Consider the following 27,752-nt stretch of genomic DNA (forward strand, 5'->3'; position numbering starts at 1 on the left):
CGGGAGGCTGAGGCAGGAGAATGGCGTGAACCCAGGAGGCAGAGCTTGCAGTGAGCTGAGATTGCGCCACTGCACTCCAGCCTGGGCGACAGAGCGAGACTCTGTCTCCAAAAAAAAAAAAAAAAAAAAAAAAAAAACTAGAATTGGATACTGCCCTCAAGAACAAAGAAGGGCACACAAATTAATACAGAAGTTTTCAAGTTCCTCATGACTTATGTTCATTTAGCAGTTTCAGTGCCATAACTAAATCAATAAAATGAAATGTAATTCTAGAAAAACAAAAGGCATGATACTCTTAGGTCCTATTGACCATGTCACTTTTCTCACAGGGAAAAATAGAATGATTTTAAACATTAAAATTTAGAATTTTGTAATAATTTTTTGCATGTTTAAAGATACCTAAGTAACAATCTTCAGTGGAAACTTGTTTTGGGGACTTATTATGCAAAAATGTGTGTGTGTGTGTGTGTGTGTGTGTGTGTGTGTAGGCCACCCAAATATTTAATATACATATATTCTTTAGACAAAACGAACTGGAAAACGGGAAAAATTAAAGATAGACAAAGGAGAGATGCCAATCCACCTATAGATTTAACTTATTTTTATGTATTTACTGACAGATAACATGAGATTATGATTAATAATAATTTAATCTATTTTATCAAACTAGGAACAATCACCAACGAATTACTTAAAACATCTCTGATGTCAACAGTTACTTTTTTAACAAGTGAAGATGGTGAGTAGTGATTCATTTTCTACAATTTTAAAAAAATATATAATTCACATAACATAATAGTCACCCTTTTAAAGTGTACAATTCAGAAGTTTTTAGTATTTTAACAAGATTTTACAGCCACCACCACTATTAATTTCAGCACATTTTAATCTCCCCAAGAGGAAACCCTATATCAATTACCAATCACTTCCCATATCCCCCTCCCAGCCTCTCGTAACCACTAACCTTCTTTATAGATTTGCCTGTTCTGGACATTTCATATAAATGGAATCATACAATATATGACCTTTCGTGTCTGGATTCTTTCACTTGGCATAATGTTTTCAAACTCACCCATGTTGTAACATGTATCTGTAGTTCATTCTTTTTTATTACTAAATAATATTGCATTGTATGGATATACCACATTTTGTTTATCCATTTATTAATTGATGAACATCTGCATTGTTTCTACTTGCTAATGATTATAAATAATGCTGCTATGAACATTTATGTGCAAGTTTTTGTCTGCTTACGTTTTTCATTTCTCTTAAGTATATGTCTTGAGGTCGAATGGCTAAGTCACAGCTTAACTCTGTTTAACATTTTAAGAAACTGATTTCCAAAGCAGCTGTACTATATTACATTTCCACCAGCAACGTATGAGAGTTCCAGTATCTCCGTATGCTAGCTAACACTTGTCTGTCTTAATTATAATTATCTCAGTGGGTGTGAACTGGTATCTTATTGTGATTCTGAGTTATAATTCTCTAATGATTAATGATGTTGAACATATTTCATGTGTTTGGTAGCCATTTGTATATTGTCCTTGGAAAAATGTCTGCTCAAATTCTTTGTCTACTTTTTAAAAAATTTGGCTGTTTGTCCTCTTATTGTTGAGTTGTAAGAGTTCTCTATACATCCAAGACTAGAAGTTTACATGACAGATAATTTGCAAATATTTTTCCCATTCTATAGGTTATCTTTTAATTTTGTTGATAGTATCTTTTGAAGCCTGAAAATCTCTAATTTTCATGGGGTAGAATTTCTTGGAGAAGAGTTGAGTCCTGTCGACCAATGCTGGCTGCAGATGTTGCAGTTTTCAGAGCATCTCAGTGATTTGCTGAACATACTTCTCAGAGGTAATGGTTTCGCCAGGATTCAGACAGCTGCAGCGGACCCGACCACCAAACAGTGACCGTGACCTTTATTTGGTGCAAGTTTGGCTTTGGGAAGTGCTTTGGAGCTTTTTCTCAGTCCAACCACTGAGCTAGTTGTTGCCAGTTGTCACTTTTTGTCACACATCACAATCAGATCAAGAAATGGTTTGTGTGTGTAGAATAAGAGAAGATGACACTTCAAAACGAGGATTTTTTTTATTTTCACTCAGCTCATGAGGCACCCACTTATCAAGTTTTTCCAACTTTCCAATTTGCTTCAAATGCTAAACGGCTGTAGAATCCTCAAGGTTTGGGTTCTTTGGCAACTTCTCATGTAGTTGTTAGAGAAACAGCTTCAACGATTGCTCTCAATTGGTCATTGTGGACTTCGATATCTGGCCACTATACTCCTCATCTACAAGGATCTCGTTTCCTTTGCAAAACTTCTTGAACTTCTTGAATGCACTGTATGTTCATTAGCAATTCCTGAGACAAAAGCCTTGTTTATATTGTGAGTTGTCTGCACTTCTTTTACGACCAATTTTGAACTCGAATAAGAAAATTGCTTGGATTTGTTTTTGTCTAACATCATTTCCATAGTTTAAATAAACATAAAATAAACAGCAAGTGATGTCATTAGCAAAAAAAAAAAAAAAAAAGAAAAAAAAAACGGGAAATGCCCATTAAAATTATATATAACATGGACGGGTGCAGTGGCTCATGCCTGTAATCCCAACACTTTGGGAGGCCAAGAAGAGTGGATCACTTGAGGTCAGTTCAAGACCAGCTTAACCAACATGGTGAAAGCCTGAGTATGTGTATGTCTCTACTAAAAATACAAAAATTAGCTGGGCGCGGTGGCACGCATCTGTAATCCCAGCTACCCAGGAGGCTGAGGCAGGAGAATCGCTTGGACCCAGGAGGTGGAGGTTGCAGTGAGCCGAGATTGGGCCACTGCGCTCCAGCCTGGGTGACAGAATGAGACTCCACCTCAAAAACAAAACAAAACAAACAAACAAACAAAAAATATATATATATATATACTTCTAGAATATATATATTTCTAGAATATATATCTAGAAGTTCATTTTATCATAGGGATATCTTTCTATCTATCTGTCTATCTATCTATAAAACTTAACCACATTTATTTAAGAATGTATGCCAGTATGAAATGGTACATTCCAACAATGCAAAAGCTGCAATTACATTTGCATCCACCTAATATGAGTTTTTTTCTGGACTCCTGAAGCTACTCCACTTACACCTATATGCCTATTGTTATGTCAGAATCATATATTCTTGATTACTATTACTTCGTAGTAAGTTTTGAAAACAGGAAATGTGAGTCCTCCAACTTTTTCTTTTTTATCTAAGATTGTTTTGGCTATTCAACTTTACCACACCAATTTTATCACGCTAATTTTAAAGTGAATTTTGAGATCAACTTGTTGATTTCTGCAAAGCCAGCTAGGATTGTGATAGGGATTGCATTAAATCTGTAGATCAATTTGAGGAGTATTGCCATCTTAACAATCAGGGCTTTCAATTCATGAGCACAGGTTGTCTTTCCATTTATCAATGTCTTCTTCAATTTATTTTGATGATGTTTGTAGTTTTCAAGTGTGAAAGGCTTAAACTTATTTTTGTTAAATTTATTCCTAGTATTTTATTCATTTTAAATAAAATTATTTTGTAGTAAAATCTTTTTTTATTTCAATTTTGGATTATTCATTGCTACTATATAGAAATATAATTTATTTTTTTATGTTAGTATTATATCCTTCCACTCTATTGAACCAATTTATTAGCTCTAATTTGTGTGTGTATATGTGTATGTGTATTCCTTAGAATTTTCCATGTGCAAGATTATGTCATCTGCAAATATAGATAGTTTTACTTCCTTCTTTCCAGTGTGGATGACTTTCTTTTATTTATAATTTTATTTTGTTTATTTTATTGCTTAACTACCCTGGCTAGCACCTTCAATACAAGGTTGAGTAGAAGTTGTGGGAGGGGACATCCTTGTCTTGTTTCTAACTTTCAGGAAAAACTGTCAGTTTTTCACCAGTAAGTATGATGTTAATTATGAGTTTTTAATAAATGACCTTTATTAGAATGAGGAAGTTCTCTTTTATTACCAGTTTGTAGAGTGTGTTTATTATGCAAGGGTATTGGATTTTTTAAAATGCCTTGTCTTATTATATTGAGATTATCATGTTTTAAAAAATTTCCTTATTTTGTTAACGTGGCATATGATATTGATTTCTATATGTTGAGTCGACCTTGAATTCCTAGGCTAAATCCAACTTGGTCATGGGGTACAATTCTTTTTACGTGGTGTTAAACTTTACATTATTATGTTAAGAATTTTTATGTCTATATTCATGAAATATATGTTTGTAGTTTTCTTGTGATGTATTTATCTAGTTTTGAAATCAAAATAATACTAGCCTCATAGAATAAGTTGGGAAGCATTCCCTTCTCTACTAATTTTTGAAAGACTTTATGAGGATTGGTGGTAATTGCTCTTTAAATATTTGGTAGAATTTTCCAGGGAAGACCCTGGTGCTGAGCTTTCTTTATGAAATTTTTTTAAAATACTAACTTAATTTCTTTACTTATTATAAGTCTATCAGATTTCCTATTTCTTCTTGCCTCAGTTTTTGTAGTTAGTGATTTCCTGGGAATTTGCCCATGTAATCTAGATTATCTAATTTGTTGGCATATAGTTGTTCACAGCATTGCCTTATAATCCTTCTAAGTTCTGTAAGGTTGGTAATAATGAATCCTCTTTCATTCATAATTTTGATAACTTGACCCCTCTCTCTTATTTCTTTATCAGCATAGCTAAAAGTGTCTCAATTTTATAGATCTGTTCAAAGAACAAACTTTTTTTTCTGTGTTGTGTTTCTATTCTCTATTTTATTTCATTCTTCTCTAATCCTTACTGTTTCTTTCCCACTGCTTCGTATGAGTTTAGTTTTGTCTTCTTTTTCTAGTTTATCAAATTGGCCAGTGAGGATTTTGATTGAGACTATTCTTCTTTTTAATACGTGTTAACACCTATAAATTTCCTTCTTTCCATTGCTTTCTCTGCATTCCGTAAATTTTGGTATATTATGTTTTCATATTCATTTACTGCAAAGTATTTTCTAATATTTTTTATAATTTATGCCTTGACCCCTCTATGTGTTCATGTGTTCTCATCATTTAGCTCCCACTTATAAGTGAGAACATGCAATATTTTATTTTCTTTTCCTGTATTAGTTTGTTAAGGATAATGTCCTCCAGCTTCATCCATATTCCTGGAGAGGACATGATCTCATTCTTTTTTATAGCTGCATGGTATTTCATGTTGTATATGTACCATACATTGTTTATCCAATTTGTCATTGATGGGTCATTTAGGTTGATTGCATGCCTTTACTATTCTGAATAGTGCTGCAATGGACGTATGTGTGCTTCATAATAGAATGGTTTCTATTCATTTGATTATATACCAAGTAATGGGATTGTTAGGTTGAGTGGTATTTCTGTTTTTAGGTCTTAAAGAAATTGCCATACTGTCCTCCACAATGTTTGAACTAATTTACACTCCCACCAACAATCTACAAGCCTTCCTTTTTCTCCACAACCTCACTGGCAACTGTTATCTTTTTAACATTTTAGTAATAGCCATTCTAACTGGTGTGAGAGCATATCTCATTGTGGTTTTGATTTGCATTTCTCTAATAATCAATGATGTTGAACTTTTTTTATATGATTGTTGGCTACATGTATGTCTTCCTTTTAAACGTGTCTGTTCATGTCCTTTGCCCATGTTTTGGGGCATGGGGTTGTTTTCTCTTGTAAATTTAAATTCCTTATAGATGCAGAATATTAGACTTTTGTTGGATGCAGAGTTTGCAAAAATTTCCTCCATTCTGTAGGTTATCTGCTTATTCTTTTGATAGTTTCTTTTGCTATGCAGAAGCTTTTTAGTATAATTCAATCCCATTTGTCAATTTTTGCTTTTGTTGCAACTATTTCTGGTGTCTTCATCATGAAATCTTTGTCCATGGTTATGTCCTAAATGGTATTGTCTATTAAACTAACATTGAAAATCTTCACAGAACTGGAAAAAAACGATTTAAAAATTCATATGGAACCAAAAAAGAGCCCAAATAGCCAAGGAAATCCTAAGCAATAAGAACAAAGCTAGAGGCATTATGTTACCTGACTTCAAACTATACTACTGAGCTACAGTAACCATAGACCAATGGAACAGAATAGAGAACCCAGAAATAAGGCCACATACCTACACTATCTAATCTTCAACAAAGCTGCCAAAAACAAACAATGGGGAAAGGACTCCCTGTTCAATAAATGAAGCTGGAATAATTGGCTAGCTGTATGCAGAAGATTAAAACTGGACCCCTTCTTTACACCATATACAAAAATTAACTCAAGATAGATTAAAGACAAATTAAATGCTTATTTTATAAACTTTGACTATTAACTCCTTATCAGATATATAATTTACAAATTATTTATCTCAATTTGTAAGCTGCTTTTTCATTTTGCTAATTGTTTCCTTTACTGTGCACTAGGTTTTTTAGTTTGATATAGTCCCATTTATTTACTTTTGCTTTTGTAGCCTGAGCTTTTGATGTAATATCCAAAAATAATTGCTGAGACCATAGCCTGAGCTTTTGATGTAATATCTAGAAATAATTGCCGAGGCCAATGTGAAGGAGATTTGCCCCCATCTTCTCTTCTGGAGGTTTATGATTTCAGGTATTACATTTAGGTCTTTTATCCATTTAGAGTTGATTTTTGTGTGTTGTGTCAAATAAGGGTCCAATTTCATTCTTTTGCATGTGGTAGCACAGTTTCCTGGGTGCAATTTATTGAAGAGACTATCCTTTCCTTATAGTAACCTCTTGGTGCCCTTGTTGAAAATTAATTGACCATATATGTTTAGATTTATATCTGGACTCTTTATTTTCTTCCACTGGTCTATGTGTCTGTTTTCATGCCAGTATTATACTGTTTGGATTACTGTAACTTTGCGATATAATTTTAAATAATTAGGAAGTGTGATGCCTCTACTTTTATTTTTCTTTCTCAAGATTGTTTTGCTATTCAGGATCTTTTGTGGTTCCATACAAATTATTTTTTTTCTACTTCTGTAAACAATAATGTGAATTTTGATAGGGATTTTAAAAAATCTATATATTGTTTTGGGTAATATGGACATTTTAATATTAATTATTTTAATCCATGAACATAGGATATCTTTTCATTTATTTGTGAATTCTTTAGTTTTTTATTAATGATTTATAGTTTTCAGTGTGCAGCTCTTTTATTTCCTTGATTAAATTTATTCCTAAATATTTTAAGAGGCTCTTTTATTCATGTAAAACCAAATATACCACAGTACTAGTAGTCTACAGCCTGTATTTTAGTAAATGCTAACTTTGTCAAAAGTCTCTTACCTTTTATTCTATTTCTTAAGACAAAGTGGTCAGACATTTTTCCTATGGGCATCAGATAAAACAATGCTGTAATTCAAATTATGTAATTCCAAAGGAATAAAGCTGCCAGTCTCCCTCCCTATAAAATTAAAATCCATGACCACAAATCATCCCTTCATGTTAATTGGCAACTACACATTAGATTCCTAATATAGTTAATGTCCTGATTTATTGTTTTCCTCAATAAACTTAATTCCTCAAAATATACAAAATAAATTTCACGTTAACAATTCCAAGATCATTATAAAACAGACCCTCTCCCTCACATTCCTCTCAGCCCTACGCAGTGGTTTTCACCTAAGGACATGCTTGGAATCAAGGTTTCTTTTCTCCGTTTACAATCCGGTACTGATACGACTCCCTCAAGCATCTCTTGTGTTAAATTCTTATTTTTTCCAATTCAAATATGGATAAATTCATTATGTTTTGTCTTTAATGTGTCCCACCTATACAAAAGGCTACAATTTAAACAGATGTGAATCTCAAAAACACAAGTCATAAATGTAAACCAATGTATCTTGATGCAATTCTCTAATAAATTAATATTTCTCCAGAAAAATTATGTTTGTGAAACCTAATGCATGCACTATTGCCTAGGATTATAGTGCAATTCATAACCGTAGATGAACGTAGGTACATACTGTTTTGTAGGGGAAAGTAGAAAGTATTTAGATTTAAACACCAGCTTTAAGATTGATCTACTTTTTCTCTGAAGGTGTGAATTACTCATTGGCAGTAGTTTGGAATAAACTATGTGTTAACTATAAATACAACCGGAAAAATTTTCTCAAAAAGATGTTAATATGACTATGATTCTCATATCGTAATAAATGTTAGTCAGCCATGCATAGATTCTTCTCTCCTGAGACTAGGATTTGAAGCATTTCTGTATATTAGTAAAGTTTAAAAATTTGTGGCTGTGGCAGCATCTTTTATTCTATTCAGTTTGAGTTTACCATGAATATTTTAAAATATTTTGATCTACCTTAAACATTCAAGATTTGCTCCAAGCCCTACTTCATGTGGTATAATTGACAACCTGTCCTACATTGAGTGTAGGCTCTAATTCTCATTTGTGAAATATATTCCACATTTATAATAGGCAATTCTCTGAGCAAAATCTTTGGCATTGCATTCCCAGCTATTCCATTATTTTTCTCCTTTCTTTGCATATTTCCAATCTGGCAGCCCTCCACATCTTTCTTAGCTATATATACTCTTTCCCTCCACCAAGACTGTTGAGTCTGCTTGATACTAGGGAACTCCTTAGGCCTTCAGGATAGTTTTTGCATGCTTTCCAATTTTAGCTCAGCTGAAGAATTCTTCTCCAAAGATTTCTGAAGAGAAACTCCCGTTCTGATCTTTCCCAAACATATGCTGGAATTCCAGTGGGAAGCAAAATCTTTACCCCCAGGAGTTCCTCCATCCTCAAATGTTGAGTTTCTGCACCTTGGGTGACCTGTCCCACTTCCATGCTAACACGAATACCAATTTCTGCTTTCTTGCTGTAATAAGGCATTATCTCTACTTCACATATTTTCCTCCCAATTTAACACTTCGTGATACCTCTGGAATGTGTGGCTATTTCCACTCATTCTCTCTCATATGCAGGATTAACACTGTAGACTACATTTGAATTTATTTCATTTTGTTTGCACACTAATTCCCAAAGGCTTTTTACCTGAAGGAAAATATATTTATCTACTGTCTATGAAGTCTTCTTGCAAATGATCCCTTTCTTCAGGATGACTTCCTCAACTGCACTAAGGATTTGTATTACACAGTAGATGCTTGTTGACATAGAAACGAAGTTGCCGCACTTCTAGAAAGCACCAGCAATTCTTGCTCCATTCTACTCTGTGTTAGAGATCTACTAAACTGCTTTCCCCTCATCTCCAACTAGCATCACATCTAGCTAACACCAAGCATGCAGTAAACGGCATGTCTGCATTTTCTTCACTGGTCCAATGTTTCCATACTAGACTGAAAAAACTGAAGAGCATCGATTTTTTTCAGAATACATGGGCAAACATAAGTTGTTTCAAGTCATCTAATTCCAATGTTATCTTTGAAAAGCTCAGCTATATTTTTGTTGTAAATTTTTCTTTTTTTTTAAAAAATGAACTAAGTATAATTAAAAGTGTATTCCATTTATGTCCAATTATCCCTCATCCCCTGACTATTCCACCTGCTTGAAAATATTTTCCCAAGTGGCATGAGAACAATAGTGCCATACTTAATTACTACCACATCCTTACCTTTCTTTTCCCAGGGTAGCTGAGTGATTAACTTTTGCATCAGAAAGGCTTGAATTCAGGTCATGGTTCTCTCCTATTACAAGTTATGTGACTGTGGGGAAATTACTTAATTCCTCTGAGTCTTATATATAAAATAATCATCAACATGATTACTTAATTCATAAGATTACCATGACAATCAAGTGAGATAAGCTACAGCATGTACACAAGAAAGTTAATGTCCCTCCACATTCTTTAAAGTAATTAATTATATCACCAAAAGGTGAATGTTAAAATGCTGGACTTCTAAGGCTTGGTCAGAAGACTTCTAGAAATTAATCTTTAAGTTTTAGTTGGATATTAATATGAATATTAATAAGATGATCTGGTGATTTGTTATACTCCTGATGACTGTTCATTCTTTTTACAGGATTGAAAGTCACAACCACTCATGTCAGGGAGAATGAGTCCATCATTTCAAACACAACAGTAGCAAGTGTTACACTTCCAAATGCTGTTTCAACATTACAAAGTTCCAAACCCAAGAGTAAGTATGAGGATTTGTGCTGAAGTGTTAAACTAGTGTGTTGCATAAAACTAGTTTCAGAATGTTTTCCAGCATACAACTGCCAAGGAATTATGCCCTGCTTAAATTGTCTCTTAATCTCTACCCAATAGAACAATCGTTTGGCAGCCTCATCTTTTACAGTGACACCCTATCCCACTGCAGCCACAAATGAATGGGTCACAAGGAAGATTAATGCAAGACTGGGCAGTAATCTGTGATATTACCTGGCACTAAAAGGACAGCTCAGCCAACAAATTAGACAACTTAGATGAAATGAAAAAATTGTTAGAAAGAAATAAATTGCTAAAACTGACTCAAGAAGATATGGAAATCTGAAGAAACCTACAATGATTAAAGAAATTGAAATAGGATCTAAAAATATTCCTATGAAGAAAACCCCAAGCCAAGATGGCTTCAATTGTCAATTCTATAAAGCATTTCAGAAATAAACCATACCAACTCTTCCCAAACTCTTTTAAAAAGTAAAGGAGGGGAAAACACTGCACAAATAATTATCTGAGGCTAATGTTACCCTGACACCAAAGCAAGAAAGGAATGAAAAGAAAAAGCAAGTAAAGAAAACTACAGACCAATATGGCTCTTAGACATAGATGCAAATATCCTCGATAAAATATTGCAAAAAAATCAGTAACAAGTAAAAAGGAATATAAAATATGAACAAGTCAGATTTATCCCAGAAATGCAAGATTCATTTAACATATGAAAACCAAAGAAAGTAATACAACATATTAGTAAAATCAGTAATGTAGAAAGAGCATTCAACAAAATCTAACATTCACTTGTATTAAAAACTCTCAATAAGCTAGAAATATAATGAAACTTCCTCAACTTGATAAAGGGCATATACAAAAAGCCTACAGCTAACATCATACCTAATAATGAAAGACTTAATGTTTTCCCCTTAAGATCTGGAACATACCAAAGATGTCTGTTCTTATCAGTTTTATTCAACATTATAGCCAGAGGATTTAGATAGTACAATTCAACAATGGATAATACATAGATACATTTAGATTGAAAAGGAAGAAATAAAGCATTTTTTATTAGCAGACTGCATAATTATCTACGTAGAAAATTCAAAGAATTTACTATAAAACTGAAACCACTAAAGAGCGGTTTGTAGCACAGGATATAAAATATATAAAAATAAATTATATTTTTATATGTTAACAGTGGCAATCCAAAATAAAGAAAATAATTCCATTTTCAATAGCATCAAAAAGTATAAAATATGTAGAAATAAATTTAACAATAGAAGTGCAAGATTTATACACTAAACTACAAACTATTTTGGTGAGAAATTAAATATCTAAAGATACATTACATGTTTATAGATTAGAAACCTCAATATTTTAAATGATAATTCTCTCCAAGTTGATCAATAATTGATTAATATATTTAATGCAATCCCTACCGGAATCCCAGTTTTTTTAAAGAAATTGATAAGATGACCCTAGGTTTGTACAGAAATAAAAAGGACCTGGAATAGTCAAAACACTTTTGAAAAAGAACAAAGTTGGAGGACACAACCCAATTTCAAAACTTATTCTAAAGCTATTGTAATCAAGTATGAACCTCAAAAACATTATACTCAATGAAAGAAGCCATACACAAAACATAACATGTGGTATGATTCCACTTACACTAAATATGCAGAAAAGACATTTTATAGGGACAGAAAGCAGATAAGTGGTTGCCTGCAGCTGGAGATGGGAGTGGGGATTGACTCTAAATAAGCTCACAGGAGTTTTTCATTGGATGGAGCCTGTTCTACAACTAGATTATGGTGATGGTTGCACAACTCTGCAAATTTACTAAAAATTATTACTTGTATTCTTAAAATGAGTACATTTAATGGTGTGTAAATCATATTTTTATAAAGCTTTGTTGAAAAACAGAAGGAAAGAAAATGATGAGATTAGCCAGTCAAATTTTCTTTCTGAGTAGTCTGAACTAGAAAACCCAACAAAGAAACAGAAGGAGTTAGCTATGGGAATTGAAGCTGCGAAGTTTAGTAGTGGGAGTCTGCGGTAGTCATGGTAATTCATATGCATACCTATGGCATCCAGAAGCAGTTATTATGAGTAAACAAACTGACAGAAAGGAATGGAGAGTATGTTGGGAGATGGGAATACCCTGTGAGCAAAATTAAATTGTTCTTGTGAGGCAGAGAGAGAAGTAGAAGCTAGAAGTCCCATAATTTCTGACAGCTTTCCAGTTCCAGTTTCCTCACAACAGGTACTTCTCACATTCTGGACTCCAGAATATATGTAATTTCTATGTATAGTAAACACACTTGACTGGAAGAGTTAGGAATATCAGTAATGGATGCATTTTTTGGTGTATCCATAGTCCTTAATAAGAAATAGCTACAGATGACTCATAGTATCTAAGTCTTTTCTTGGGAAATCTCTAAGGTAGAAAGAGATGGCAAGTAGAAATTGTGGCTGTCCAAGACCTACTCTTGTCTAGAAACTTCAGAAACATAAATTCTCTTTTTTATTGTAATCATTTCAAGCACAACATACAGAAGTTTGCCTAGAAGGAGTCTAATTTCACGCCATAATTGTAAACTAATACTTCATTTTAATGGGACAGTCACCCCGTAGAGGAATTTGAAGAGCAGACTCATCTCTTCTTCATGTGAATAACATTTTCGTGTAGTAGTGGTTTGGTTTCCGATAAGTAGAACCTATTTTGTAAGTAATATATATCTAAAAGGCACCTTTAGGAAACCAAAATTCATCTACCTATAATATGATGGCCCCTATAAAATAAAAATAAAACTACTATATATATATATATATATATATATATATATATATATATATATATATATATATATCTGCAAAGTGTATAGCAGCTTCTGGAAAATTAAACTCAAATAATTTATATCCTGCACTAAATACCCATTCAGTGACTTGTGAGGAAGGAAATGTCATTCAGGGACTGTGATTTATTAAACCTAGTACATTTCAGAAGTATGTGGTCAGCCCATGAGTCAGTTAAGACTTTTAATTCCACTTCAATTCATGAAGTAGAATGCTCTCTGCATCTCAGTTCTGGGGACTGTTGTATTGATTTAGCTTCTAAACTCAGTTTAAAATGGCTTTCTTCTAAGTAGTTTAAAAAAACACGTCAAAGCCATTTTCTTAAGAAATGAAACATTCTGGAAAGCAGGATAATGAAATAAGCGTATTTACTGTTGTCCATTGCTTTTGTTATTTAACAAAAAAGTTTTATACAAAACTTTTTAGAATTTATTATTATACTTATTTCTGGGTCAGCCATTATTCCCTAGATCCCTCTCTTTTCTCAAGTTGCTTATTGCCCAACATGGACCCTACTTGATACACGTTTGCGCACATTTCCATTTGCCAAGTGATGAAACCAGGACCTCTCCCAGATTCCTAGTTAGCAGAGCACCACTCCCTTTCAGCCCATCACACATAAACACTTTTAGGATTAATGGATACAGGACAGAGAGATAGAGAAAACAAAACAATCTACTGTTGGTTAAATGTTGAACAGCTGAAGATTCAGCTCCCTCTTAAACATCTGGGCAATGGTTCCTTGGATAGGAAATATCAGACAAGTACATTGTGGGTATTTCATCTCAAGATGAAAACAAGTACAGGTTTAATTTAGAGTAGAAGAGTTAGTGAGATTTATTGCTTTATTCCCTAGAAAGTTGGAATTCAGATCCAAAAAGAAGATCATACTCAAAACATTTCTCTCTAATCTTTTCCCATTCTTTTAGAGTGGTGTGTATTTTTCCTATTTAAAAGGAAACAATTTCTAGAATCCTAGAATTTTTAAGATAGGACTCATTAATCTAGTGCTCTGACTTTATTATTTAAAAAATGTGGGCTTTTTGAATTAAAAATTATCTTATGTACTAAAAATCGTTCAGTGGATTATCTATGTACCTGGCACTATTCTGGATTGTGATAAATCGTTGTATATTAGACAGACCATGCTATCATGAAATTTACCTTCTAGTGGATGAAAAAGATAAATAAGTTAAATATTAATAATTCAATATCAGTGATACTCTAAATAATAATAAAACAGTAAAAAAAAGCAAGTGATGATGGTAGTGCCAATTTTCATAAGGTGTTCAAAGAATCCATCTCTGAACAAGTGCCATTTGGAAAGAGAACTAAATAAAGTCAAGAAGTGAACATATGGATATCTGGGAAAGAGAATTAAAAGAGGAAATACAAAGTGCACAGGTGCTGATATGTGGGTAGATTTAAGTTGTTTGAATAAAGAGGAGTCATCTGTGGTTGACTGGAAGGAATGAAGGGAAGAAAAGATAGCACATGCCATTAGAGCGGGAAGAAGGGGTCAGTCCAGACAGGGCTACATAGGCCATGGTAAGGACAGTGAATTTTATTCTAATTGGATACACAATGTGATGGAGAGTTGAGAGCAGGGCAATGATATATTATTTACATTTTCAAAAGACCTAAATTGTAAAACTACTAGAAGAAAACCTAGGAGAAATGCTTCTTGACATTAGTCTGTGCAATGATTTTTCAGATATAACATCAAAAGCAAAGGCAACAAAAGCATAATTAGACAAATGAGATTGTATCAAATGAAAAGGCTTCAGTGCAGAAAAGGAAACAATCAACAGGGTAAAGAGATAACCTATTGATAATGGTTTGGCTGTGTCCCCACTCAAATCTCACTTGAATTGTAGCTCCCATAATTTCCACATGTCATGGGAGGGACCTGGTGGGAGGTAACTGAATCATGAGGGCAGGTCTTTCCCATACTATTCTTGTGACAGTGAATAAGTTTCATGAGACCTGATGGTTTTATAAAAGGCAGTTCCCCTGCACAAGCTCTCTTGCCTGCCATCATGTAAGACATGACTTTGCTCCTCATTAGCCTTCAGCCATGATTGTGAGGCCTTCCCAGCCATGTGGAACTGTGATTCAAGTAAACCTCTTTATTTTATAAATTACCCAGTCTCAGGTATGTCTTTATTACAAGTGTGAGAACAGACTAATACACCTATAAAATAGAAGAAAATATTTGCAAACCATACAAATGTTAAGAGGTTAACATACAAAATATATAAGGAACTCAAACAATTTAATAGCAAGGAAACAAATAACCCAATTTTAAAATGGGCCAAGGACTTGAATGGACATTTCACAAAAAAAAGACATACAAATGGCCAACAGACATATGAAAATATGCCCAACATTACTAATCATCAAGGAAATGCAAATTAAAACCACTATGAGTTATCACCTCATACCTGTTAGAATGGTCGTTATCAAAAAGACAAGGGATAAAAAGTGCTGTCAAAGATATAGAGAAAAGAGAAATCTTGTATTCTGTTGATGGAAATATAAAATAGTGTAGCCATTGTGGAAAACTGTTGGAGATTCCCACAAAATTAAAAATATAGCTATCATATGATCCAGTAATCCCACTTCTCAGTACATATCCAAGGAAATAAAATTAGTGTGTTCAAGGGATATTTAATTCTCATGCTCATCACAGCAATATTCACAATAAACAAGATATGGGATCAACCTAAGTGTCCATTAATAGATGAAGAGGTAAAGAAAATGTGGTATATATACACAATGGGATACTATTTTGCCTGGAAAAAAAAAGGAAAACCTGTCATTTGCGACAGCATGGATAAACTTAGAGGTCATTATGCTAACTGAAATAAGTCTGGCACAGGAAGACAAATATTGCAAGTTTTCCCTTACATGTGGAATCTAAACATGTACTCATGAACTCATAGAGAGAGAGTAGAATGGTAGTTACTAGAGGCTGGAGGTGGGGAGTTGGGTAGGGTGGGAATGAGAAGATGTTGGTCAAATTATACAAAGTTTCAGTTAGACAGGAGGAGTACCTTCTGGAGACCTATTTTACAACCTAGTGTCTATAATTAATAATAATGTATTTTCTACTTGAAAATTACTAAGAGAGTAGATTTTAAATGTTCTGATCACAAAGAAACTAATAAGTATGTGAGATTATATGTTAATCAGCTTGATTTAATCATTCCACGATACATATATATATCAAAACATCACGTTGTACACCATATGTATATATATGGTGTACACACACAAAATATTTTCATATACTGAAAATATTAGAAAACAACCTCTCTGTCTGTCTCTCTGTCTAGAGATGAGAGAGAGAGTGAGAGCATCTGAGGGCAATGGCTCCAGCTAGGAGGAGTTGTCCAGCTTAATAAACTAAATAAAAGAAGTCCTACAAATTCATGTAATTCTCAAGAAAGAGAAAGCCAGAGAAGACTTGCCATCCACTGGAAAGTCAGTTTGATACTGATTTTTTTTTTCTTGTGGATTTGCCTGCTTCTCTAGCTCAACAGTGAAATCTTTCAGGGCAAAGAACCTCTCTCCATGCTGAACAGAGCCTCTAGCACCCAGGGGAAGGCTAAATGTTTATGAGGTTTTACCATCAAGACAGAACATGATAAAGGAAGTTTCAAACCACAAAAGATGGAGCCTTCTGAGGAGACAGAGTTTCTTGTCTAGTACTGAATAAGTTTTGAGGAGTAAGCACCAGCTGCAAAGAAGGGAGGAGTCATTTTGGGAAAAGGAAAACCGTGAGTGAAGGTCAATTGAAAAGAAGATAGAGTATGTTTGTTGTTGGAGTGCAGGCGGTTTTAAGGCCTTTGTTAGCTTTAGGCCTTCTGACTTTAGGTCCCCCTTCTCAAACATTGAATTGCCCCCACATCCTATGTTAATTAAACTTATAGATTATAAGTTATAAAATTATAAAAGTTATAAAAACTTATAAAAATGTATCTAAAGTTATAAAAGTGATACAAGTTGAATATCTCTTATTCAAAGTGCTTGGGATCAGAACTGTTTCAGACCTTAATGGATTTAAAGGTTGTATGCATTTTGTAGACACATTAGGGAATCATTTATTAATTTAGATTTTGCTGATTTTTTTTGTATAATGGAGGCAATAATTCCGTGTTTGAGATCTCAAAGATTTCACTAGGCCCTTGGAAATATTTTAGGCCCCAGATACTGTTATCAAAAGAGCCTAGCAATTAAAACAGCCCTAAAAATAAAATAAAATAAAATAATGACATAAAATAAACCTCCCAACAAAGAAAAGCTAAGGTCCAGATGGCCTCACTAAAGCATTCCACCAAAAATTAAAGAAGAATTAACACCAATCCTCCTCAAACTCTTATAAAAAAATAAAGAGAAGGAAACACTTTTTTTTTTTTTTTTTGACAGGGTCTTGCCCTGTTGCCCAGGCTGGAGTGCAGTGGCACAGTTTCGGCTCACTGCAAACTCCACCTCCCAGGTCCAAGCAATTCTCTGCATCAGCCTGCTGAGTAGCTGGGATTACAGGCACCCACTAGCATGCCCAGGTAATTTTTGTATTTTTAGTAGAGATGGGGTTTCACCATCTTGGCCAGGCTGGTCTTGCAGTCCTGATCTCATGATCCACCCACCTCAGCCTCCCAAAGTCCTGGGATTACCGGTGTGAGCCACCACACCTGGCCAGGAACACTTTCAAATCATTCTATGAGGCTAAAATTAGGCAGATATCAAAATCATACACAAAAACTACAAGAAAAGAACACTGCAGACTAATATTCTTAATGAATATTGATGCAAATACTCTCAACAAAATATTAGCAAGCCAAATTCAATAACACATTAAGAGGATTGGACATCGTGTTTCAAGTGGCATTGATTTGTGGAATGCAGGATGGTTCAACACAGAAAAATCAATCAATGTAATATACCACATTAACAGAGTGAAGGTCAATAGCCACATGATTATCTCAATTGGTGCAGAAAAGCATTTGACAAAATTCAACATCCTTTTGGGATAAAAATGCTCAATAAACTATAAATTTTAAAAAATTGCCCCAAATAATAAAGTTCATATATGAAAAGTCCACAAGTAACTTTATAGTCAACAGTACAAAGTTGAAAGCCTTTCCTCTAAGATCAAGAACAAAGCAAAGCATCACTTCTATTGAATATAGTACTGGAAGTTCTATTCAGAGCCATCAGGAAAGAAAAAGAAATTAAAAGCAGTCATATAGGGAAGGAAGTAGTAAAATGATCTTTGTTCTCAGATGACATGATCTTATTAATGGAAAACCCTAATAATCACACACACACACACACACATACAAAACCAAACTATATGTTGCTTAAAAAAGACATACAACAGTCAAATTTAAAAGAGTGAAAAGTGATATACCCTGAAAAAAATACATCTATATCAGAAAAAGTAGAATTTAAGGCAAAAAATCTAAATAGAAATAAATAGGAACATTTCATAATACTAAAATATTTAATTTTCCAGGAAAATAAAACAAGTTAAAAATTTTACATTATCATATAGCATGAAAATATATAAAGCAAAAATTTAGTAAAAAACACAAATCCACAATTCTAGTGAAAATTTTTATATACCTTTCTCATTAGTTGACAAAATATAGGTATTGAAGTAGCATAAATCAGTATGATTAACAAACTTAATTTAATGGAAATATGTGGAACACTGCACCTCAACTACAGAAAGTGATCTATCTCAACTACAGAAAGTGAACTATTTTCAAGTAGATAAGAATTCATTACTATCATAGATCATAGCCTGTGTCATAAAGCAAGTCTCAACAGGTTTTAAATGATACAGAGTGTGTCTCTTGATCAAAGAGGAATTAATCTAAACAAAAAAAACTAAAAGATAACTCTATGCTGATAAATTTTAAACTACAGTAACTTATGTGTCAAAGAAGTAATGATAATGACAATCAGCAAAAAGTTTGAATTGAATGATAATAAAAATATGCAGTACCAAAAATGGCAATATAATTACAGCCAATCTTACGGTAAAATTTATAGCTCTAAAATGCATATATTAGGCAGGAAAAAGAATGGTTCAAACTTAATTACTGGAACAACCATCTCAATAAGGCAGAAAAAATAAATAAGAAACCCTCCAAAATTGAAGGAAGAAAACAATAAAAATATGAGTAGGAATTAATGAATTGGAAAGCAAATGTACTATAAAGTGGATCAACAAAAACTAATATTTTGGGTTTTTCAACATGAATGCATAACAATAGAAACTAGATAAACTGGAGAGAAGAAAGACCAGAAAAATAAGAATAAAACATCAGTGAGGTGTGGGACAACCCAGGGGCCTAAGATACATATAATTTCAGAAGAAGATGTGAGAAGGATGGACAGAAAAGGTATTTGAAGAAAGGCCAGGTGTGGTGTCTCACCCACCCCAAAGTAGTTCCAACACTTGAGAGTCCAAAGTGGGCAAATCGCTTTAGCCCAGGAGTTTGAGACTAGCCTGGACAACATTGTGAAACCCTGTTTTTACAAAAAATACAAAAATTAGACAGGCATAGTGGCAGGCACCTGTACTCCCAGCTACTTGGGAGGCTGAGGCAGGAAGATTGATTGAGCCAGGGAGATCGAGAATTCAGTGAGCCATGATTATGCCACTGCACTCCAGCCTGGGTGGCAGAGTGAAACCCTGTCTCAAGAAAAAAAAAAAAAAAAAAGAAAAGAAAAAAAGAACAAAAGGGAAGATAATCCAAGCGTATAAAATTATAAACCCATAGATTCAGGTAACTTAATGAGCCCCAAGTTGAAGAAACAGGAAGAAAACTACACCAAAGCACATCATAATCAAATCATGGAAAACCAGAGATAAAGAGAAAATCTTGAAAGAAGCTGTTGAAAAAAATGACACATTAAATAGAGAAGAACAATGATAAAAATTACAGCAGAGACTCATCAGGAACAATGCATGCCAAAAAACAATGAAACAACATTTTTAGTACTGGAAGCAAAAAAAAAAAAAAACTTTTCACCCTAGAATTCTGTAAATATTTTTTCAGACATATAAAAGCTGCGAAATTCATATCAGTAAAGACATTCAGGAACAGAAAAATATGGTACCAGATGGAAATTTCAATTTAAATAAAGGCATGAAGAACACTAGAAATGGTAAATATGTGAGCAACTATGAAAGACTTTTATCTCATTTTTAGTCTCTTCAAAAGACAATTTATTGTTTAAAGATAAAATAACAAAAATGTATGGAAGGTTTAAGACATATGTAGAAACAAAATGTATAACAATGGCACAAATGCCAAAATGAGAGAAAGGTTATAAATATACTGTTGTAAAATCAATAATGGAGATAGATAAAATCTTAAAAAAAGACTCAATCCAAAAGAAGGCAATAAACAAGAAAAAAAGAAACAGAACAGATGGAAAATTTTTACAATCAGATTGTGTACTTAAAATCAATTATAATAAATTATCACAAAATAAAATGGCTTTAACATTTTATTTATAAAGATAAGATTGTTAAACTGGATAAAAAGCATAACCTCTTCCCAAATACGTGCAGTATTCAGAAAACCCACTTTAAGTATAAATTTATTAAAAACAAAAGACAGGAAAAGCTATACTTTGGTAAAACTAATTAAAAGAAAGTTGAAGGGACTACAATAATATCAGAGGTTTCAAAGGAAGGAGTTTTATCAGGGATAAAGAGAGTTATTTGGACCTTGACTTTTTTAAAGAAAGTACAAGACACCAAATGTTTAATTAGTATTTATAGAAAGATCTATACTTTGACATCATTGGTGACAGTTATCTGGTATTCTCACCCAAAACACATTCCGCAGAAAAAGAAATTGTATGCTTAGCAAAAGAGGATAGTGACTTTTGTGTTTAGATTACTTAGAATAGAAATCTCACAGTATCTTGAAGATCTATATCAGTTTTATATTCTTGCTAAAAAAAATAAGATCACAGGTTCCAGGTTCGCCTACCTTTTGGGAGCAGGGGGTCAGGGAGTCACCATTTAACTAACCACAGACCAGGTCCTTGCATTAGCCCTCACTATACCTAGGTTTCATAATCCATACATTTATCATTGACTATATGCAGAGCTACCTTGGTGGGCACTGAGGGGTGCTTCAAAGGTAGTGTCAATTGTCAATAACAAAGGTCCCCACCCTTTAATAGTTAAACTGTGGAGGGATTGAGTGTAAAACTTCCTTGTAAAACTGCAAATCTTTTTCTCTTCCTGAGCTCTCTTTTTTTTTTTTTTGCTAATGGCTTGAAAACATGACATACTCATTAACTCTTTTTTAATTTTTATTTTTTATTATTATACTTTAAGTTTTAGGGTACATGTGCACAACGTGCAGGTTTGTTACATATGTATACATGTGCCATGTTGGTGTGCTGTACCCATTAACTCATCATTTAGCATTAGGTATATCTCCTAATGCTATCCCTCCCCCGTCCGCTGACCCCACAACAGTCCCTGGTATGTGATGTTCCCCTTCCTGTGTCCATGTGTTCTCATTGTTCAATTCCCACCTATGAGTGAGAACATGCGGTGTTTGGTGTTTTTGTCCTTGCGATAGTTTGCTGAGAATGATGGTTTCCAGCTTCATCCATGTCCCTACAAAGGACATGAACTCATCAACTTTTATGGCTGCATAGCATTCCATGGTGTATATGTGCCACATTTTCTTAATCCAGTCTACCGTTGTTGGGCATTTGGGTTGGTTCCAAGTCTTTGCTATTGTGAATAGTGCTGCAATAAACATACGTGTGCATGTGTCTTTATAGCAGCATGATTTATAATCCCTTGGGTACATACCCAGTACTGGGATGGCTAGGTCAAATGGTATTTCTAGTTCTAGATCCCTGAGGAATTGCCACACCGACTTCCACAATGGTTGAACTAGTTTACAGTCCCACCAACAGTGTAAAAGTGTTCCTATTTCTCCACATCCTCTCCAGCACCTGTTGTTTCCTGACTTTTTGATGATGGCCATTCTAACTGGTGTGAGATGGTATCTCATTGTGGTTTTGATTTGCTGATTCTCTGATGGCCAGTGATGATTAACATTTTTTCATGTGCTTTTTGGCTGCATAAATGTCTTCTTTTGAGAAGTGTCTATTCATATCCTTCACCCACTTTTTGATGGGGTCGTTTGCTTTTTTCTTGTAAATTTGTTTGAGTTCATTGTAGATTCTGGATATTAGCCCTTTGTCAGATGAGTAGGTTGCAAAAATTTTCTCCCATTCTGTAGGTTGCCTGTTCACTCTGATGGTAGTTTCTTTTGCTGTGCAGAAGCTCTTTAGTTTAATTAGATCCCATTTGTCAATTTTGGCTTTTGTTGTCATTGCTTTTGGTATTTTAGACATGAAGTCCTTGCCCATGCCTATGTCCTGAATGGTGTTGCCTAGGTTTTCTTCTAGGGTTTTTATGGTTTTAGGTCTAACATGTAAGTCTTTAATCCACCTTGAATTAATTTTTGTATAAGATGTAAGGAAGGGATCCAGTTTCAGCTTTCTACATATGGCTAGCCAGTTTTCCCAGCACCATTTATTAAATAGGGAATCTTTTCCCCATTTCTTGTTTTTGTCAGGTTTGTCAAAGATCAGATAGTTGTAGATATGTGGCATTATTTCTGAGGGCTCTGTTCTGTTCCATTGATCTATATCTCTGTTTTGGTACCAGTACCATGCTGTTTTGGTTACTGTAGCCTTGCAGTATATTTTGAAGTCAGGTAGCGTGGTGCTACCTGCATATCCTCTTGGTTTCTGAGGATAGAAGAGAAAGGAAAGAAGAAGAGATGGAGGGAAGAAAACAATACATACGCATTTCTTCCTGGTAACTTAGTCATTCTGGTATCTATAACCAGATTTTAAAGGAGATATCTTGTACACTGTAAGGGATTGGCAGGGAAGGAGGGACTATTACTCTTTTTCCCTTTACTGAATTGTAACTTGGCTGAGGCAAGAATGCAGAATAAGATTATAGATAGATGATAAATTGGGATGTGCAGAACTCCAATATAGAACCCTACTAAAGCAAGTACTTGGATAGAAACACCTTTAACGGTTTTGCCAAGTAAAGAGTTTCTTCTACCACAGTGAATACAATATTAGAGATTTGAAGCCTGAAAAGATAATCTGGCTTTTCTTAATAACATTTATAATCAACCAGTACACTATTAAGTAGGAATTGATAACATTTATATATAATAAATTGGTTATCAAATGTATTTCCTTTTGCCTAATTTATCTTAGTTTAACATGGAGTTTATTTTTATACAAAAAGCAAAGATAATTTTATAATAACCAAGTACGCATGTTAGATAAGCCACTAGCTGGACATGAGAGTGACCAACACCCAGGTCTTTCTTCTTCAAGGCATCATACCCTTCATAAAATAAAAATTTGGCACTTCAGTCATGCCAAGAGTAAGTTAGCTTATTGGTTATAAATAGTGATTATGATGTCTGATTCCTTATGTTAAAAAAATAGCACAACTATTTATTTGTGCTGTATGGTCTTTAATCCACTACTTAACTTCTCGGTGCCTCAGTTTCTTCATCTGTAAAATAATTAAAATAGGATTATACTTTCACAGGATCTTAGTGAAGATTAAGGGAGATAAATAATATAAAGAAATAAACACACACACAAAAACACAACACATGTTAGCTATTTTTTTAGTCATAGTAATTCTCATAAAAGCCAGGCAAAGTAAGTATATATGATACCAATTCCACAAATAAGGAAACAAGTTTAGAAACACTAAATGACTTGGCCAAGATTAAATTTAAAAGATTAAAACCCTGTTTTTCTTGCCCCAAACCCTGTACACCTTTCACTATACCACACTTGATCTCATGACAACTATTTTACACAAAGTATCTACATCTAAGGAATTAGAAAACAACTAGCTTCTAATTAGGTGCATCATGCACTTGACGAGTAGGTGTTCAATAAATACAAGACAAGATACTGACTGAATGAATAAATATAAACCTGCAATTCTAACCAGGGTGGTCCTCTTGCCCATTGTGTCTGATTTTTTCTTGAACGTGTGTATTTTTCATTTGTCCCCTCATTTGTGTATTTTTTATTCCTTCTTTCCTCCTCCTTCCTCTAAATGCTGATTCAAATTCTACACGTTCATATCATCAAGGACCTCTACTAGATTTTACCCTGATATTTCCCACAACTTCATGAGTGTTGCTAGAGATGTATATCATCTGTGCTATTATTTAGTTAGTGTTTTTCTTTAAATCCATGCACTTCTTATTCTTAAATTTGTTTGAAAAATAAACTACCATAAATGAAAAGCCAGTTTTGCTTGGCATAAATAAACAATAGCTATAAAAATCACTACTATGTAAATAAATAAATAAAATTCTAGCTAGAATTTGTTCTTTGCTAGAGACTCTGAGCTTGAGACATGCTTGTTCTTTAAAAAAAAATTAAGATAAGCACATGTTAGATATTAACAATATATGTGCATCCAATTAAAATTTTAGAACTTTCTCATTAAAATAACCAAGTAAACTGCAAGAAAGTTGAAAAGGAAACAACTTTCTCATTAAATGTTTCCATCTTATTTAATGCTGCTTTCCAGTACTACCTTACAGAATCTCTCACACAAGGCTATCCAACACTTTAGAAAACACTAATTTATCTAATTACCCACCCAGCTGCAATATTTATTTTGTGAATTGCACCATTTGTCTATGAAACTTACTTTGGGACTTAGTTATAACATTTCTCATATGCGATTTAATTAATTTATAGCATTTCATGTAGGCAGATAAAAGAGTACTCCTCAGGATGATAAAGTCTTAGTCACAAGTCATGGCTTAGCCAGATGAGAAGTAATCTCATGTCTAATGACTCAGTCAATGCCATATGGAGAAAGGATGAAGAGAATTTGAATTGGTCATAATAAATTATTCAACAGCAAATCAGTAGATAATTATATATGGGAATAGATGTATATATTCTTTCTCTTGCACCTGTTAATGATATTATCATGTTCTATGCATAAGTCTGTTAGTTCAAAATATCCTGCAATATCCTTTGTGAGATAAGAGTATTTAGCAAAGTTATTTGTTGTATTGCTGTTCAAGACTTCTGATTTAAAAACTAAATGCTTGAGCAAAGTTTAACTTTGGATTAATGTGATTAGCATTTCAAAATTCATTTACATTTCATAAGACTTCAATTTCATATTCAAAAATTAAACTCAACAAAGAGATTGTAAGTTGCCAACCACCTTGACTAAGTTTTGGGTCCTTACTAAACATCTAAGTTTGAGAATGGTTAACTAAGCACACTGCTAATTTGCTATTTGACTTTTCTGAGATTCTTTTAAGATCAAAGCTTGGCCTTTTCTCAAAACACTTGTTTCATGAAAGTTATAAATAACAAACAGGAATAATTGAAAACATCTTCACTCATTAATTCTCACAACTTTAGCCATATTCCATAGCACTCATCTTTACTAAGCTTTTGTATCCACAGAACTGAGTCCAAATTTGAAAGTTGTATTTATATGAAAACACTTTATCATTTTTAAAATATCTTCTTGATTTCAGGGAAAAAGGAATATATTCTATACTTGATTAAATATTTGAGACTTACAGAATTTTGTCCTCAAAATATCAATGTATTCATTTATATATATAAATGTCCAAACCTCTTACACTGCTCAATAGAAGGGTTTTGAAGTAATGTGTTTTATTAAGATTTAGCTATACCTTAATGTATAGTTATATTTCTTTTATTATGTTCCTCTAGAACTATTACACATTTTCGAAGGCTAAAATAATTCAAAGAAAGGATAATCAGAAGGTTTTGTCTCCTCAGTGAAGTCTATCAAGAAAGTTATGACCTGATAATAAGAGGAACAAGGATTTTGATTTCCCTTGTATTCTAACCCTCTTGCAGCTAATAGATATTTTAATTGTATCTTCCAAATGCAGCATAATGCCATGTTCAAAAGTGTTTTAACTAGTTATCAAAAGTAGGAATTAATTACATAGCTTTCTATTTGGAACAGTTTAGTGGAAGGAAAAGTTGTCCATTTTACTGAAAGAAGATGAAAACTAGAGCTAACAGACCTGGCCTATATATCTGTTTTTTTCCTTAAGAAAGTAATTTTACTACTCTCAGCTAATGTTTACAGATCTGCAAAATGGAAATATAATATTTCCCTTATAGGTATCAACTAATAAGATATGAAACTGATTATAAAAGTTGCTTACAAATAGTAACTATAATTATCCAACTGGGAAATTTTAAATAAAGTATTCATTTTTCTTTAAAAGTTGAAGTCAGGTAGGTAGAATTAGTTTTTTATATTATTATTTTCTACTGTCATTCATTCTATCCATATGTTTCTACTGGTAAGCACTGGAATCACTTCTCTGAACAAGATAAGAAATCTGCCCCCACGGAGTTACGTTCTGACAGAAAATAATAATTTTTCAAAGACAAAAGTAAATACATGGTAGTAATAAAAGTACTGTTGAAAGAATGAAGCAATGAGATGGAATGATGTGAAAAGGTCTGTGGAAACAATTTACTGAAGGTGGTTGGGGAGACTTCTCTGAACAGCGACTTCTGAGCAGAGTCGGAAAGCAAGCAAGCAAGCCAGAAAGAGAAGGAAGGAAGGAAGGAAGGAAGGAAGGAAGGAAGGAAGGAAGGAAGGAAAGAGGGAGGGAGGGAGGGAGGGAGGGAAGGGAGGGAGGGAGGGAGGGAGGAAGGAAGGAAGGAAGGAAGGAAGGAAGGAAGGAAGGAAGGAAGGAAGGAAGGCAAGCTTCAAGGCAGAAAGGGTCTTGTGCCTTCAATGTGCCACAGCAAAGCCATGAGGTGGAGTACAGTGAAACGAGGCCTGAATGGTTGGAGATGACTTGAGGAGCAGTACTGAGCCATTGGAGCAGTGAAGTTTAAATTGAAAAAGATTTTCCTAAGCAGCTATTGCAAGTTCTCAGGGAAGAGATACAGGTGCTGGGTGGACAGTAGCAGAAAAGGTGGTGGGACATGTTTCAATTTGTAATACATTTTGAAACTAGAGCTGATAGGGGTGAGAAACATAAGCCACTCAAGACAGGCTACTAACGTTTTGTTTTGTGCAACTGGAAAACAAATAGCACCACGTATTGAACCAAGAAAGCAAGGGAAGAGACAGATTTCAGGATAACAGTCAAGCGTTCTGTTAGAGGCATGTTAAATTTAAGATGCTGATGTAGAAAGTCAAGTGAATATACAAAGGAAGCAAGTGGACTTTTAAAAATGTTATTTTCTGTATTTTTCATGTGCCAAATCTTGAAAATGCTGCATGTACTCAAAGGTGTTGAAGTGATCTTTGATTATAATTCTTTTTTTTTTTTTTTGCAGTCAAGACCCTTTATTGGCAACACTTTCCCCTCAAAGTTTTGCAGATAGCTTCCTTCACTTCTTTTTTTTTTTTTTTTTTTATACTTTAGGTTTTAGGGTACATGTGCACAATGTGCAGGTTTGTTACATATGTATCCATGTGCCATGTTGATTTCCTGCCCCCATTAACTCGTCATTTAGCATTAGGTATATCTCCTAATGCTGTCCCTCCCCCCTCCCCCCACCCCACAACAGTCCCCGGAGTGTGATGTTCCCCTTCCTGTGT

At 33.8% G+C, this 27,752-nt stretch overlaps 1 protein-coding gene across 1 annotated transcript in view; it reads left to right on the forward strand.

The window, feature by feature from the left end:
* Positions 1-27,752, forward strand: part of EMCN (endomucin) — a 130,710-nt gene that overhangs the window by 48,172 nt on the left and 54,786 nt on the right. Inside the window, exons 3-4 of the mRNA XM_055296910.2 lie at positions 671-739; positions 10,065-10,181. Of these exons, the coding sequence (XP_055152885.2) occupies positions 671-739; positions 10,065-10,181 (186 nt within the window). The remainder of the gene's footprint in view (positions 1-670; positions 740-10,064; positions 10,182-27,752) is intronic.

This window comes from Symphalangus syndactylus, chromosome 10 (assembly GCF_028878055.3).
Source record: "Symphalangus syndactylus isolate Jambi chromosome 10, NHGRI_mSymSyn1-v2.1_pri, whole genome shotgun sequence".
NCBI lineage: Eukaryota > Metazoa > Chordata > Mammalia > Primates > Hylobatidae > Symphalangus > Symphalangus syndactylus.